The sequence below is a fragment of the Eubalaena glacialis genome, chromosome 3 (genome assembly GCF_028564815.1).
Source record: "Eubalaena glacialis isolate mEubGla1 chromosome 3, mEubGla1.1.hap2.+ XY, whole genome shotgun sequence".
NCBI classification, from domain to species: domain Eukaryota; kingdom Metazoa; phylum Chordata; class Mammalia; order Artiodactyla; family Balaenidae; genus Eubalaena; species Eubalaena glacialis.
The window spans coordinates 175,371,092-175,387,899 of NC_083718.1; the positions used below are offsets into that span (position 1 = coordinate 175,371,092).

The 16,808-nt window shown below is 37.8% G+C and overlaps 1 protein-coding gene across 1 annotated transcript in view; it reads right to left on the reverse strand.

Moving 5' to 3' along the window:
• Positions 1-16,808, reverse strand: part of TMEM50A (transmembrane protein 50A) — a 20,673-nt gene continuing 3,865 nt past the window's right edge. The window contains exons 4-7 of the mRNA XM_061186976.1: positions 14,596-14,663; positions 12,439-12,531; positions 9,868-9,928; positions 1-99 (exon numbers count right to left, since the gene is read on the reverse strand). Coding sequence (XP_061042959.1) covers positions 54-99; positions 9,868-9,928; positions 12,439-12,531; positions 14,596-14,663 — 268 coding nt within the window. The 3' untranslated portion in view covers positions 1-53. The remainder of the gene's footprint in view (positions 100-9,867; positions 9,929-12,438; positions 12,532-14,595; positions 14,664-16,808) is intronic.

Genomic DNA, 16,808 nt, shown 5'->3' on the forward strand with positions numbered 1-16,808 from the left:
AAAAAAAAAACAAACCCATGCAGGACTTCTCTGCAGTAAGAAATCAGATGTTTTCACTGCCACAAGTCTTCAGTGCGGCCAAACTTAAAAACGAGTCCTCTGTGAATAAAATAAGAAACATCACATGACTAGCTGAGTTTGGTGAAAGAAAGACTGTGTGAGATTTAGAATCGTGGGAAACTAACAACAAAGAATAATTGATGAGTTGTATGGAAAAAAACCCATGGGATGTATCAGAACAGAAACTGATCATTCTAAGGTAGTAAATTCTTTCACTGTGCCCAGCTGTGCTATTTACCATTAGCTTCCCTGCATTCTTAACTTCTGAGTTTGGAGACATATGTCCCTCCTAAAAAGTTAACCAATATTTAGCATGTAACCATTATATGTCTGATTTTATCTAATTCATTCAACAAGCCTTTTTTTTTTCTTTTAACATCTTTATTGGAGTATAACTGCTTTACAATGGTGTGTTACTCTCTGCTTTATAAAAAAGTGAATCAGCTATACATATACACATATCCCCATATTTAGGTTGATTCCATATCCTGGCTATTGCAAATAGTGCTGCAATGAACATGACTGTACATGTATCTTTTTGAATTATGGTTTTCTCAGGGTATATGCCCAGTAGTGGGATTGCTGGGTCATATGGTAGTTCTATTTTTAGGTTTTTAAGGAACCTCCATACTGTTCTCCATAGTGGCTGTATCAATTTACATTCCCACCAACAGTGCAAGAGGGTTCCCTTTTCTCCACACCCTCTCCAGCATTTATTGTTTGTAGATTTTTTGATGATGGCTATTCTGACTGGTGTGAGGTGATACCTCAATGTAGTTTTGATTTGCATTTCTCTAATGATTAGTGATGTTCAGCATCCTTTCAGGTGTTTGTTGACAATCTGTATATCTTCTTTGCAGAAATGTCTATTTAGGTCTTTTGCCCATTTTTGGATTGGGTTGTTTGTTCTTTTGATATTGAGCTGCATGAGCTGCTTGTAAATTTTGGAGATTAATCCTTTGTCAGTTGCTTCGTTTGCAAGTATTTTCTCCCATTCTGAGGGTTGTCTTTTCATCTTGTTTATGGTTTCCTTTGCTGTGCAAAAGCTTTTAAGTTTCATTAGGTCCCATTTGTTTATTTGTGTTTTTATTTCCATTTCTCTAGGAGCTGGGTCAAAAAGAATCTTGCTGTGATTTATGTCATAGAGCGTTCTGCCTATGTTTTCCTCTAAGAGTTTGATAGTGTCTGACCTTACATTTAGGTCTTTAATCCATTTTGAGTTTATTTTTGTGTATGGTGTTAGGGAGTGTTCTAATTTCATTCTTTTACATGTAGCTGTCCAGTTTTCCCAGCACCACTTATTGAAGAGGCTGTCTTTTCTCCATTGTATATTCTTGCCTCCTTTATCAAAGATACGGTGACCATATGTGCGTGGGTTTATCTCTGGGTTTTCTATCCTGTTCCATTGATCTATATTTCTGTTTTTGTGCCAGTACCATACTGTCTTGATTACTGTAGCTTTGTAGTATAGTCTGAAGTCCAGGAGCCTGATTCCTCCAGCTCCGTTTTTCTTTCTCAAGATTGCTTTGGCTATTTGGGGTCTTTTGTGTTTCCATACAAATTGTGAAATTTTTTGTTCTAGTTCTGTGAAAAATGCCATTGGTAGTTTGATAGGGATTGCACTGAATCTGTAGATTACTTTGGGTAGTATAGTCATTTTCACAATGTTGATTCTTCCAATCCAAGAACATGGTATATCTCTCCATCTGTTTGTATCATCTTTACTTTCTTTCATCAGTGTCTTACAGTTTTCTGCATACAGGTCTTTTGTCCCCTTAGGTAGGTTTATTCCTAGGTATTTTATTCTTTTTGTTGCAGTGGTAAATGGGAGTGTTTCCTTGATTTCTCTTTCAGATTTTTCATCATTAGTGTATAGGAATGCAAGAGATTTCTGTGCATTAATTTTGTATCCTGCTACTTTACCAAATTCATTGATTAGCTCTAGTAGTTTTCTGGTAGCATCTTTAGGATTCTCTATGTATAGTATCATGTCATCTGCAAACAGTGACGGCTTTACTTCTTCTTTTCTGATTTGGATTCCTTTTATTTCTTTTTCTTCTCTGAGTGCTGTGGCTAAAACTTCCAAAACTATGTTGAATAACAGTGGTCAGAGTGGACAACCTTGTCTTGTTCCTGATCCTAGAGAAAATGGTTTCAGTTTTTCACCACTGAGGACAATGTTGGCTGTGGGTTTGTCATATATGGCCTTTATTATGTTGATGTAAGTTCCCTCTATGACTACTTTCTGGAGAGTTTTTATCATAAATGGGTGTTGAATTTTGTCGAAAGCTTTTTCTGCATCTATTGAGAGGATCATATGGATTTTCTTCTTCAGTTTGTTAATATGGTTTATCACATTGATTGATATGCATATACTGAAGAATTCTTGCATCCCTGGGATAAACCTCACTTGTTCATGGTGTATGATCCTTTTACTGTGCTGTTGGATTCTGTTTGCTAGTATTTTGTTGAGGATTTTTGCATCTATGTTCATCAGTGATATTGGCCTGTAGTTTTCTTTCTTTGTGACATCTTTGTCTGGTTTTGGTATCAGGGTGATGGTGGCCTCGTAGAATGAGTTGGGGAGTGTTCCTCCCTCTGCTATATTTTGGAAGAGTTTGAGAAGGATAGGTGTTAGCTCTTCTCTAAATGTTTGATAGAATTCGCCTGTGAAGCCATCTGGTCCTGGGCTTTTGTTTGTTGGAAGATTTTTAATCACAGTTTCAATTTCAGTGCTTGTGATTGGTCTGTTCATATTTTCTATTTCTTCCTGGTTCAGTCTCGGAAGGTTGTGCATTTCTAAGAATTTGTCCATTTCTTCCAGGTTGTCCATTTTATTGGCATATAGTTGCTTGTAGTAATCTCTCATGATCCTTTGTATTTCTGCAGTGTCAGTTGTTACTTCTCCTTTTTTATTTCTAATTCTGTTGCTTTGAGTCTTCTCCCTTTTTTTCTTGATGAGTCTGGCTAATGGTTTATCAATTTTGTGTATCTTCTCAAAGAACCAGCTTTTAGTTTTATTGATCTTTGCTATTGTTTCCTTCATTTCTTTTTCATTTATTTCTGATCTGATCTTTATGATTTCTTTCCTTCTGCTAACTTTGGGGTTTTTTTGTTCTTCTTTCTCTAATTGCTTTAGGTGTAAGGTTAGGCTGTTTATTTGAGATGTTTCTTATTTCTTGAGGTAGGATTGTGTTGCTATAAACTTCCCTCTTACAACTGCTTTTGCTGCATCCCATAGGTTTTGGGTCATCGTGTTTTCATTGTCATTTGTTTCTAGGTATTTTTTGATTTCCTCTTTGATTTCTTCAGAGATCTCTTGGTTATTTAGTAGTGTATTGTTTACCCTCCATGTGTTTGTATTTTTTACAGATTTTTTCCTGTAATTGACATCTAGTCTCATAGCGTTGTGGTTGGAAAAGATACTTGATACGATTTCAATTTTCTTAAATCTACCAAGGCTTGATTTGTGACCCAAGGTATGGTCTATCCTGGAGAATGTTCCATGAGCACTTGAGAAAAGTGTATTCTGTTGTTCTTGGATGGAATGTCCTATAAATATCAATTAAATCCATCTTGTTTAATGTATCATTTAAATCTTGTGTTTCCTTATTTATTTTCATTTTGGATGATCTGTCCATTGGTGAAAGTGGGGTGTTAAAGTCCCCTACTATGATTGTGTTACTGTCGATTTCCCCTTTTATGGCTGTTAGCATTTGCCTTATGAATTGAGGTGCTCCTATGTTGGGTGCATAAATATTTACAATTGTTACATCTTCTTTTTGGATTGATCCCTTGGTCATTATATAGTGTCCTTCTTTGTCTCTTGTAATTGTCTTTATTTTAAAGTCTATTTTGTCTGATATGAGAATTGCTACTCCAGCTTTCTTTTGATTTCCATTGGTATGGAATATCTTTTTCCATCCCCTCGCTTTCAGTCTGTATGTGTCCCTAGGTCTGAAGTGGGTCTCTTGTAGACAGCATATATACAGGTCTTGCTTTTGTTATCTATTCAGCCAGTCTATATCTTTTGGTTGGAGCATTTAATCCATTTACATTTAAGGTAGTTATCAATATGTATGTTCCTATTACCATTTTCTTAATTGATTTGGGTTTGTTATTGTAAGTCTTTTCCTTCTCTTGTGTTTCCTGCCTAGAGAAGTTCCTTTAGCATTTGTTGTAAAGCTGGTTTGGTGGTGCTGAATTTTCTTAGCTTTTGCTTGTCTGTAAAGGTTTTAATTTCTCCATCGAATCTGAATGAGATCCTTGCTGGGTAGAGTAATCTTGGTTGTAGTTTTTTCCCTTTCATCACTTTAAATATGTCCTGCCACTCCCTTCTGGCTTGCAGAGTTTCTGCTGAAAGATCAGCTGTTAACCTTATGGGGATTCCCTTGTATGTTATTTGTTGCTTTTCCTTTGCTGCTTTTAATATTTTCTCTTTGTATTTAATTTTTGATAGCTTGATTAATATGTGTCTTGGCATGTTTCTCCTTGGATATATCCTGTATGGGACTCTCTGCACTTCCTGGACTTGATTGACTATTTCCTTTCCCATATTAGGGAAGTTTTCAACTATAATCTCTTCAAATATTTTCTCAGTCCCTTTCTTTTTCTCTTCTTCTTCTGGGACCCCTATAATTTGAATGTTGGTGTGCTTAATGTTGTCCCAGAGGTCTCTAAGACTGTCTTCAATTCTTTTCATTCTTTTTTCTTTATTCTGCTCTGTGGTAGTTATTTCCACTAATTTATCTTCCAGGTCACTTATCCGTTTTTCTGCCTCAGTTATTCTATTGATTCCTTCTACAGAATTTTTAATTTCATTTCTTGTGTTGTTCATCACCGTTTGTTTGCTCTTTAGTTCTTCTAGGTCCTTGTTAAACATTTCTTGTATTTTCTCCATTCTATTTCCAAGATTTTGGATCATCTTTACTATTATTGCTCTGAATTCTTTTTCAGGTAGACTGCCTATTTCCTCTTCATTTGTTTGGTCTGGTGGGTTTTTACCTTGCTCCTTTATCTGCTGTGTGTTTCTCTGTCTTCTCATTTTGCTTAACTTACTGTGTTTGGAGTCTCCTTTTTGCAGGCTGCAGGTTCGTAGTTCCTGTTGTTTTTGGTGTCTGCCCCCAGTGGCTAAGGTTGGTTCAGTGGGTTGTGTAGGCTTCCTGGTGGAGGGGACTGGTGCCTGTGTTCTGGTGGATGAGGCTGGATCTCGTCTTTGTGGTGGGCAGGACCACATCCGGTGGTGTGTTTTGGGGTGTCTGTGACCTTATTATGATTTTAGGCAGCCTCTCTGCTAATGGGTGGAGTTGTGTTCCTGTCTTGCTAGTTGTTTGCCATGGGGTGTCCAGCACTGTAGCTTGCTGGTCGTTGAGTGGAGCTGGGTCTTAGCGTTGAGATGGAGATCTCCGGGAGAGCTCTCGCCATTTGATATTATGTGGAGCTGGGAGGTCTCTGGTGGACCAGTGTCCTGAACTCGGCTCTCCCACCTCAGAGGCACAGGCCTGACACCCGGCCGGAGCACCAAGACCCTGTCAGCCACACGGCTGCTGCCATTTTCCCCTGGCCAACAAGCCTTTTTTAAGTCGAGGTGCTAGGTGCTAGGTGCTAGAAGCTAGGGCTATAAAAGTAAAGATACAGTCCCTGCCTTCAAGTTGCTCATGTTCTTGATGACACAAAGTGGTAGTATAGGGGGTGGGGGTGGGGAGACACATATGTATCACATGTTAAGGGAGCAGAGAACATATGGGAATTTATTTTGCCTGAATGTGTTAGAAAAGGATTTACAGAGGAGGTAATATTAGATGAATTTTGAAGGATGAGCAGGAGTTTGAATGGGAGGTTGGGAGGAACAGGAGCTAGTGGGATGATGAAGGAAGATGTTTCAGGGAGGGGAAAAGGAAAAGTAGATCAAAAGGCAAAGAGGAATAAAAGACCATGGGGCCTCAGAACAAGCCCAGGAGATGGATGTGTCAGGAAGTGCTCTCACAAAGCTTACACTCTAGGTTTTAGTTTGGGAAGTATCTATAGTTGTCTTCAAGGCTTCAGTTTAAGAGGGCAGAATGGAATTATATGCATAAGAATATGTATACACACACATATATATATCTCAATATAAATATCTGTGGTGTAGTAAAGCAGCGGAGAGTCCAATATGGCCAGAGTATAGTTTAAGAATCAAGGAGGATGAGGAACGGCAGTGGCCGGATTTGGTAAGCCCATTGACCAGGGTGGCAAATTGCCCACAGGGGCCTTCGGTGCCTTAGATGAGTCAAGGGGGCAGGCACCAGCCTGTGATCTACTAAAGGGGCAGCTGGTACTCGGGCCCAGGCAATGCATGAGATTGGACTATGCAGAGATGCATCCCCATTAAAAGAAACAACTTTAGCTCCAGCGGATTGTTGCTGAGCAGGGCCCAGGTTGTTAGATCCTCTAGTTTTTCAAGAAAGGCCCCAAATTCCAATTTTTGATGAAATCTCTTGATTTTTAAATGTCAGCTCAATAAAACAAAAAATACTGTATAGGCTAAATAAAACAGAATTGTGGGCAGAATTTGGCTGGATGGTCACTAGTGGTAACCTCTTCTGTAGACAGCTCCGAGTTTTGAAAAATTTTAAGACGGGAAATGACAGGCTTAGAGCTTTGTTTTAGAAGGAAACCTGACATAGGAAAACTGGATCCAAGAGAGGTATAGTCAAGGATGTGAAGTGCTCAGGAAGGGATGAGGACGACCAAACATAACAATGGAAATAGACAAAAAGAGAACTGGTTTAAGGCAATTCAGAAGCAGACTCGTCATCAGGGCTTGGATGTGGGGAGTAAGTGCAAGGGAGAAATGAGAGGAGTGGACGCTTCAGTGGCATCTGCTGGTTTTCATATTTGTTTTCCAATCTCCAGTGTATACGCAAGGTTAAACCCTCAATCAAAATGGTTGATTTAAAACAGGTTTCATAGGGAATTCCCTGGCGCTCCACTGGTTAGGACTCTGCGCTACCACTGCAGGGGGCCCAGGTTCGATCCCTGGTGGGGGAACTAAGATCCCGTAAGCTTAGCAGCACGGCCAAAAAATTAAAAAAACAGGTTTCATAGGCCTTTATAAAGGTAAACACCTGAGTGTTTTTTGATGAAAACAAAAATGCAACCAGGAGAAAAAAAAAAAAAGTGCAACCAGGAAGTCATCTATACCCTCTCTTGGAAGTATATGAATTTCTCTTTATAAAGGATTTCATAAACCTCCAAAAAGTGATTTGATCTCTGCTCTTCCAGGTAATATCAAACCTACTGCTGCAAAAAAAGAAAAACCAAAGTTGGGTATTAGGGCCCCTACTCTCCAGAGAGCTTAAAAGAGATGTGGTAACTTCAGCACACTAGTCACCAGATGTAAACTATAATCTCAATAGTTTCTCGGGCAAGAGCCAGTCCCTCCTACATTGTCAGATGGTCACCTTTGGTACTGACATCAGTTTCTGAAACAGTAATTTCTAAGCTGTTGCTGAGAATTGTTCTGTTATAAATCAAAATGGTAGGCAATCTGCTACAACTGTTCTAACAATGGTGTCTATTAGTTGAATTTAATTTCAATTTGCTTACAGTATTTTCACAAAACCAAATTAGTTTTTAGACTTAATAGATAGACTAGTAATAAATGAGAAATTAACCAAACTCATTGCATAGAAAAGCAATTTATTATAACTAATTTGAGACAATGACAAGTCACTGATCGGTTTCCAAGGTTTTGTGAAATGTGATAACTACCATATGAACTTAACGTGTTTCTTCCCTCATTGGAAAAGATAAAAGTTTCCCACAAATCTTCACTCAATCCTCTGGTTCCTCCCTGCTGTGACAGAGTAACTTCTCTGCCAAAAACAGCATCTCAAGGTGGAACTTACTTTATCCTCTACCTCTGCCAGAGAAAATAATGATTAAAATAAAGAAGTCTGCTGTTTGACCTTCCTTGGCTGGTTCTCGTAAATCCCCTCCCCACCACTCCATCCTGAAACTTTTCTAACCCCTGCCTCTGACCCTGTTACACTGCCTTCCTTTGGCTGAAGTTGTGGGGCACTGAATTCCCCCGAGCACCTCTAACCCTGTGGAGATACTGGAGTAGTGAGCTCAGGGTGCCTGGTCCTTCTTTAAAGATGCCCAAGCCTCAGCATTGCAGCTTGAAAGGAAAAGAAATCATAAATATCAACACTGTCCCTCTCATAAACACATGCTACATTACCCTATAAAATAACAAACTTACCCATATTTACCAAATTTGCATAACCTGGGGAGTGAGGTTTGTTCACTTTGTATTTTTCATGTACAGTGTTACATTCTTTAAAAAAAAAAAAAAAAGGCAGGAGGGAAACAGTACTAAGCAACTGGTTGAAGATTCAGCAAAAGGAGAAAATGTCAATTAAATTCATTCCAAATTTCAAATTTCACCCTCATAGTAGCTGGAGACTGAACTTTGAAGTCAGATAGCCTGAATTTTAGCCACATGATCTCAAACATGAGCTCTGTGCCTGTTTCTCACATATAAAATGGTGATAATAATGGAGCCACCTTCTGAGTTGTGTTGGGGATTAACTGAGAGCACACATGTAACACTAAGATGATGCCTTGCACATAAAAAGTGCTCAATAAACTTTGGTCATTATTATTTTCTGCACAAAAAATCAATGGACTAACATTTTTAAAAAACTCTTTGGGTTTTCTCCACTAGTTTCAAGATGCAAGGTATGACCCAAAGAGGCTGTGTATCTTGCCACATGTAAGTTCACATTTTTCTTATTTCTAAACTGATTTTATAAAATTGCAAAAATGCTTTGTGGTAGAATGGAAAAAGTGTGAATACCAACTGCTGACTATTATTAAAGGGCAACTGTTAGCATTTCATGAGTGGTTCAAGTAGATATGGGGCATCTATTTCCTTTTAGGAGGTGGGTGGGAAGGGACAGGGAAGGAAAAGTCCTAGAATAGACTGTCCTAGAATATACAGCATATAAAGAAGATACAGAATATAAAGGTTTTTTTAAAACCTTTTTTGGATTAAGGACATCTTTGAAAATCTGATGAAAGCCACAGACTCTCTTCCCAGAAAGAAGCAGAAAAACCAATGTCTTGCATACAGAAATACCCGGTGGTTCCCAATCTTCAGAAGCCTACCCATGGAACGGAAGTTAAGAACTCCTGATGCACAGGATAAAGAGAAGTTTTTGTTGTTGTTGTTGTTTTGGGGGGGAGGGGTTGAGTGGGAGGCCAGGGATAGGGGAAAGGGCAGGCCCTAAGTGTCCAGGAAAGAATGAACATTAGAAAAGATTAGTGATAAAAGTATTAAGGTCTTAGCAATCTTTTAATTTGTCATTGCGTCAGAAGGATAAAAAAATGTCAGGGCTTTTCCTCTACCCCTCAAATGTCACAAATTCTAGTGACACCAAGGATAGTAAGAACCATAAAATGCATTCAGAAACAAAATCTTAAGGAGAAATGATTTTAAGCAGGCTTTCATTAAAAGCAACTGTTAGAGATACAGATTTTAAATGAACAGTGCCAGTGTTATGTAACTAAATCTACACAAATCACAGTTCTTCGTTAAAGGGGAGGTGGTGGCAATTTTAAAAATCGATGTATGTTCCCAAGGCGGCAAGCCAACCCATGTAGTAAAAATATCTCTCTCAGTCTCATTCTCCGTATTTTATGACACTAACGTGGGGAAGGGGCATTAGACAGGGGGAAATTAAGCAACTAAATATAGTAAATGACATAAAATAAACTATTATTTAAAAAAAAGATAGGATGAAGAATGCAAAACAAACTTACCCAAAAAAGATGAAGGCATTTTGGAAAAATACTGCAATTCCAGGGTATACTATGGCTTTTTCTGTAAAAGTAATTGTAGTATTTAGAGGTTTATGATCTCAACACATTGTTTCTGATAAACTGGTGAATATCAGTTGTCCTGCCTAACATAATTGATTTTTCTGGTAACTATGGTCGGTGTGGGCATTAAATGACATAATACATACGACAGAGTGTAGCGCTGGTAGCCTCCTTCATTTATTTAACAAATACTGAGCACATATTATGTGCCAGCACTGTTCAATGCGCTGAGGATACTGCAGTAAATAAAACAGGCAAAGTGTTTGCCTTCACGGAGCTAGAGAATACCAAGAATAAATAAGGAGAAAAAGCAGGAAAGGTATAGGAAATGTAGTGAATGATGATATTTTATACAGGTGGGCAGAAAAACCACATGAGAAGGTGACACTGGCATAAGGACACGAAGAAGGAAGTGGGGGCAGGAGCCATGCAGAAGCAGCAGAACAGCAAGTGCAAAAGCCCTGGGGTGGGAGTGGGCTGGTACATCAGAGGAATGGTCACGTGGGCCAAAGAGAGAAAAGCAGGAGACAGATCAGAGAAGTACGAGGGGCAGGCTGGGAGGTGCAGATCCTCTAGAGCCTCGCAGTAATGGTGAGGACTTTGATTTTCACTCTGGGTGAGAGGAAAAGCCATCGGAGGGTTTTGAGCGGAAGAGTGACCTGAGCTGACACATTTCAATAGGATCCTTCTGGCTGCTGTGCTGACAGTAGACGAAAGGGGGGAAGGGGAGAAACAGAAACCAGTGAGGCGTTAGGAAATCAGGCCAGAGACTATAATGGATTGAACCAGGGTGGGAGCCATGGAGAAGGTAAAAGGTGGTCAGATGCAAGACCACTTTTTTTAATAGCAGAATCAACAGGATTTGCTGATGGACTGGGGTGTGTGGGATGTGAGAGAAAGAGGTGTCATCCTTGACAGGCCTTAACCACCCAGGTTTTGGGCTTAAACACCTGGATGGAGAAAGCAGCCCCTAACTAAGATGGGCAAGACTGCCAGAGGACCATTTTGTCTCCATTTTGTCCTCGACTGAAGTTGAAATTCTCATAAATTTCTACTATTGGAACTGTTAATCATCGCTGACTAATTGACAAACTGAGGCATGATGAATAGATGAATAGCAACTTTTTCTCATAATAGTTTTAAATTAATCTGATTACCATAACCACTGGTTTGTATAGGCCTTCTCTACTAGAAGGCCACATTAAATATTCCACATTAAATAACTATTAACACTAGAATGACTCATAAAGATCCTATATAAAGGCAACTTATAAAATTCCAGATTTGCTGCTAATAATTCTCAAAGCATAACCTGGCTTCAGAAGCCTTTAGGAAAATAACTTAAAAGTCTATGAGATGAACACATTCCTACAAAAAGGGGCTCTGTATCAATAGTTGTATCTAGGAAAGAAAAATTATCAGTAATTTTATTTTCCTCTGAGCTCTTTTATATTCTCAATTTTCTACAATGAACAAGAATTATGCACTTTACATGATAAAAAAGTAACACTTTTGTTTTTAAAATATGATGGTGATAGATTTTATAGCAGCAAGAAAACTACTTATGATATCATGTTAAATGCAAAAGGCTAGGTTCAAAATTATATTTATACTATGATTATAACTACTTAAAAAACGCAAGATACCAAAGGAAATATACCAAAATATTTAAGAGTAGAAAGATTATTAAAGTTTTTCTCTTCTTTCTTTTGTACATTTTTAGTAACATGGTTTTATAATAAATTATATAAATAAAAGAAAAAATATAAATATTTAAAATTGCCTATCATTCCTATCTGTAAGATTAAAACAATTTTAATAAAAAATCAGGAAACCAATGATTTCAATCCAAGAATTACATTTTATTCAAAGAAGTAAAATGTTAAAATATGAGCTAGCTTAGATCTCTGCTGGTCTAGTTTGGCAAATCATTAATATTATATTTTTACTATGATAAGCATCGTCAATTTTACCCAGAACATTAAATGGATTTCATGTTTTTCTGGGGTCCCTCAAGGCAAAATTTCAGCCAGGGACCCAAAAGCAGGTCTTTTCCTAGCTTGCCTTAAACTGGCCTTATATAGCAGATACGCCTTAAGTGTTAATTTGCTTTTCTGTCTAAAAGAAGATGCTATCATATTATCAGGGAGGCTTAGCTCAATAAATTTCAATTCTAGGATGTTAGAGCTTTGCCTGGATATTATTCAGCAAGTCAAAACTTGCCAAATAGCTGGACAACATACGTGTTCTGCTTTTGAGGTTTTTGGAAGCCAAAGAGAAACAAGGTATAGAGCTGTGTCCCATTCCTTCCAGCCTCTAGATTAGAAAATACAGAAGAAAGGCACACTAAAAACATAGCAAACAAACAAAACAAATACAGATAGGGGAGGAGAGTTCCCAGGCACAAATGCCTTGCTAGTATGAAAAAAGCTTTATTCTAAAAAAACCCCAACTTTAACACAAAATTTCAGTATTCCATTGAAGTAAAATAAAAACTGCGTTTTCTCTTACCTTTAGCAACATACCCTCCAAAAAGAATCCACATAGATGCGATCAGAGAGCCAAAGGCCAACATGAAACCAATGAACAGCCAAATGCGAGCACCTTAAGGAAAATAATATTTTACCAGAATTGTTTCTCAAATGGCAGCAGTCAGTTCAATTAACTTTTCAAAAAGAAGACAAAAACCCAAAGAGAAAAAAATGTGTAGTTGTCATTAAAGTCTAAAGCAAGACCAGTGAAAAATGTGCTGAGTATCATCAGTGTGGACGTTGGCCCTTTTCCTGTTGGTTGGTTGGTCTGTATATTCTAAGTGCCTATGCTTACTTTCCCCAACTATGACACTGAGAAAAACTTTACTCTCCCTTCCTATATAAATCTCACGAAATATGTTTCACTATATTTAGAAGCTCATTCTCCAAGTATTTTTAGAAATTGTGCTCCAAAGTTTAAAGCCCTCCAAGAGAACTTTCAAACAATAACATAGGTATACTTAACAAAAAATTCATATTCAGTAATATGTGAACCTAAACGCTACCGTATTTCCCTTTCAAGCAAGTCAGGCAGCAAAGCAAATTCAAATTTAGTGTGGCTGGCACTTAGGACTAAGCTGCATTAAAATTATGTTAACAGAGAAAGACAACCAACTTATAAATCACATTATACAATATTTATGAAGATTTGATATGCAATAAATGAAGTCATTAGATGGCCTAAAATGAATTCTGAGATGAGTTTGTTTAATTAGCACAAATACATTTTAATAAAAACACTGCCCTGCTCAATAAAGCACAGCAAATAGAATGTTATACATAAATTTCTGATTTCATACCCAAAACATAAAATAGTTCTGAAATAATAAGCTGCTACTCATAGATGAGATACTAAAACAAATACAACTAGCTCTGGACCCCCAAAGCTGTGCTAGCTAACAAATTTTATTTATGGATGTGATTGCCATATTCTATCTAGTCTTAGCTCGAGCTATTATTGGCTTATTATTACCAACACTAACTGCTAACGTTCATCTCTTTGTTTAGAGTTTACAAGGTTGTGGTACGTCAGTATTTCTGTATCTCTTCTACTTAAGTTGATCTACAAAGACAGTGAACCAAAGGAGAGTCTGAAAGCATAGACCAGAGCTGACTACTGCAGTTTCTCCTGTTTCGTTAGGGAAAGAAAAAAAGTCACCTGAAATTTGCCTATATCCAGGTTTATTTTTGTATGGATGTAATATTTTAAGTTTACCACTTAAACTGCTCAATAAATATCCCCTCAAAACTTTGACTAAATTGGACCCTATAGGAAGCTGTGCTACATGTATCCTGTATTCTGCCTACCTTGGGTACATGGCCATGGGGTTCAGGGGATATAAGTTCCTTAGTTGAGCAGGGCAGGCCTGGGTGAATCTAAGCACTAAAATTCTATTATTCTATTCAGTTTTGCAAGATTAAAAGAGTTGCACAACAAAAATGAATGCACCTACTACTGAACTGTATACTTAAAAATAGTTAAGATGGTAAATTTTATGTTGTGTATTTTAAAACACACCAAAAAACTATGACTCTATTTCAAAATGCTAATTCAATCAAGTAAGGTTGGCAAAAAAGGGAAGAAAATAATTTATATGGTATAGCTTTTTTAAAAAAAATTAATTAATTAATTAATTAATTAGGCTGCGCTGGGTCTTAGTTGCAGCATGCGGAATCTTCATTGCTGTGTGTGGGATCTTTGTTGCAACATGCAGGATCTTTAGTTGTGGCACGTGGGCTCCAGTTCCCTGACCAGGGATCCAACCCAGGCCCCCTGCATTGGGAGCGCAAAGTCTTAACCACTGGACCATCAGGGAAGTCCCGGTATGGCCTCAAGTAGCAGAAATTCTATTTTGCACATGTATTCTTTATTATATACTGTTCTTTACCGTACTCTGTATACATTTATATCCACATATTATTGCACAGGGTTATATATTCAAAACTGTGCATATATTTAAAAATACTATTCTGCAATCTTTGATCAAATGCGACTTTTACCTTAGGCCTTGGAACCTATAACCTCTCCTTGGAACCTATAACCTATCTCTGATCTGAAGGAGTCAGACAAGTGGCCCTTCCATGTATAATTCTCATTTTAAGGGTGTATAGTAAGATGTTTTTTGCACCTATTTACCTGTTTGACCCAGGCAACCTTCACTGTAACTATCACCTCGCACTTGTCCATTCGATACTGCATTAATCCTGTGTGAATACAATAAAACCAAGAGATCAGGGTCTCTGACTCTTAACAGGAAATTATCCATGACATCAAATTACCAGGTACAATAAGCTAGAGTTCTGCAAATTTAAGGTAAGTCTTCATAAGTCTTGAGTAATGGGTTTATACACCTTCGGCAAGTCCCCTCAACCATATATCCTGTAAAGCAGTGGCCATAGTCCCCAGACCAGCAGAATCAGCATCACCTGGGAATTCTTTAGAAAGAAAATTCCCCGGCTCCACCCCAAGTTTATTGAAGCAGAAACTCTGGGTATGGGCCCCAGCAATCTGAATTTTAACAAATCCTTTAGGTGATTCTGATGCTTGTTAAAACTTGAGAGTGAAATTCTCAAAATTATATCTTGCTAAGATTGGAAGGATCTTTAGCTTGGTCCTATCTAGTTTTCCATTTGTACACATCAGACATACTCAACATGAAGAGATGCAAGTGGTAAAATCTTGTTTTTTCAATCCCTGTTACACGTTCCAGACATAAGGAGTCTTTTGCTGACTTTCACAGAATACTAAATTGAGATAGCCTTGCTTTCTTTAGAAGTATCCTCTGAAAATTTTAAAATATCATGGGAAACTGTTCACAATACAGCAAGTTAAGAAGTTAGAAAACTATATATGTGTGTGTGTGTGTGTGTGTGTGTGTGTCTCCATTTAACTGTGTATGTGTGAGTGTCTACTGCTAGAAAGACACAGGGGCTGTGTCTATCTTATTTTTCACTTTTAGTCTCAGTGCCTAGCACAGGGATTGGCACATAGTAGGTGCTGAATACATGAACCCTAATTTTTTCACAACAACATAAAGTCTTAATGTATTCATTCAAATCTAAGTTTTAAAAAGAATGATCAAAGTACTCTTAATTATTTTCAGTGAGTTCTTTTAAGTTATTTGGTACATAAAACAAATACATTTTAAAACAAGTTTCATATTTTTAAACAATGCAGATGTTCTTGGGCTAGTGGCTATTGGCTCTTCTTTTTCCTTGCTGAGCCACCTGAATACACTTCACAGCCCTCTGTGGGACAGCCATGACCCTGCCTCATCAGTCTTCACCACTAGGCACATCCTCGAATGAACAACCTCTTTTTGTTCTCTGGTATTACTGGTTTTATACATATCTCAAACTTATAGAAAAGTCCCAAGTATAGTTCAAATAAATTTGTTTTCCTGAAACATTTGAAACTTGCCAACATGATGACCCATAACCCCAGAAATTTGTATGTATTTCCTACAAATGAGACAGTTCTACCGAACAATACAACCATCAAGATCGGGAAATTAACAATGATCCATTCCCATTAGCTAACCATCAGACCTCATTCAAGTTCCCTGGTTGTCCCAATAATGCTCTAAATAGTAAAAGGATCCGGTCCAGAACCATGAGGGACATTTTGTTCTCCTGTCTCTTTAGTCTCCTCAGTCTGGACAGTTCCGCAGTCTTCTCTGGCTTTTATGACCTTGACCCTTTACTCCAGCCATGCTGGTCCCCTTGCCATACAGCCTTTGTGCTTGCTCTTCCGTCTGTCTGGAATGATCCTCTCTTACGTATCTCCATGATCGGGTCCTTCACTTCTTCAAATCTGTACTTAAAAATCACCTTCCAGTAAGGCCTTCCTTGACTCTATTTAAAATTTCTGCACCCGCTGCTGACATCTCATATCCCCGCCTCTGCTTTTTCTCTCTAGCACTTATCATTATCTTACATGCTATATATTTAATTTATTTCTCTTTAGTTACAATCTGCCTCACTCATTAAGGTATAAATTCCATAAAGGCATGGATTTTCCTGTTTTATATACTGTATTTACTGTACCTAGAGCAGAGCCTGGGAATATAAAAGCTTAATAAATATTTGTTGGATGAATGAATAAACAAACTCTTAGACAAAGTATATGGTTTCTGACATGAAAGTAAAGTTATAAACACTGGCAGCCTAGAAATAAAAGGATAGCTGAGAGAAGCTGGGAGACAGAAGTGGGAGAGGAGAGGTGGCAGGAAGAATAGAAAAGAAGCCTGCTGCTTGTCTTCATCAGTCCTTCTCTATGATTTGACTTTTAAACCATGTCCCATATGTTAATTTGGTAACACTTAAAAAATTTAACTCAACTGTATGTAA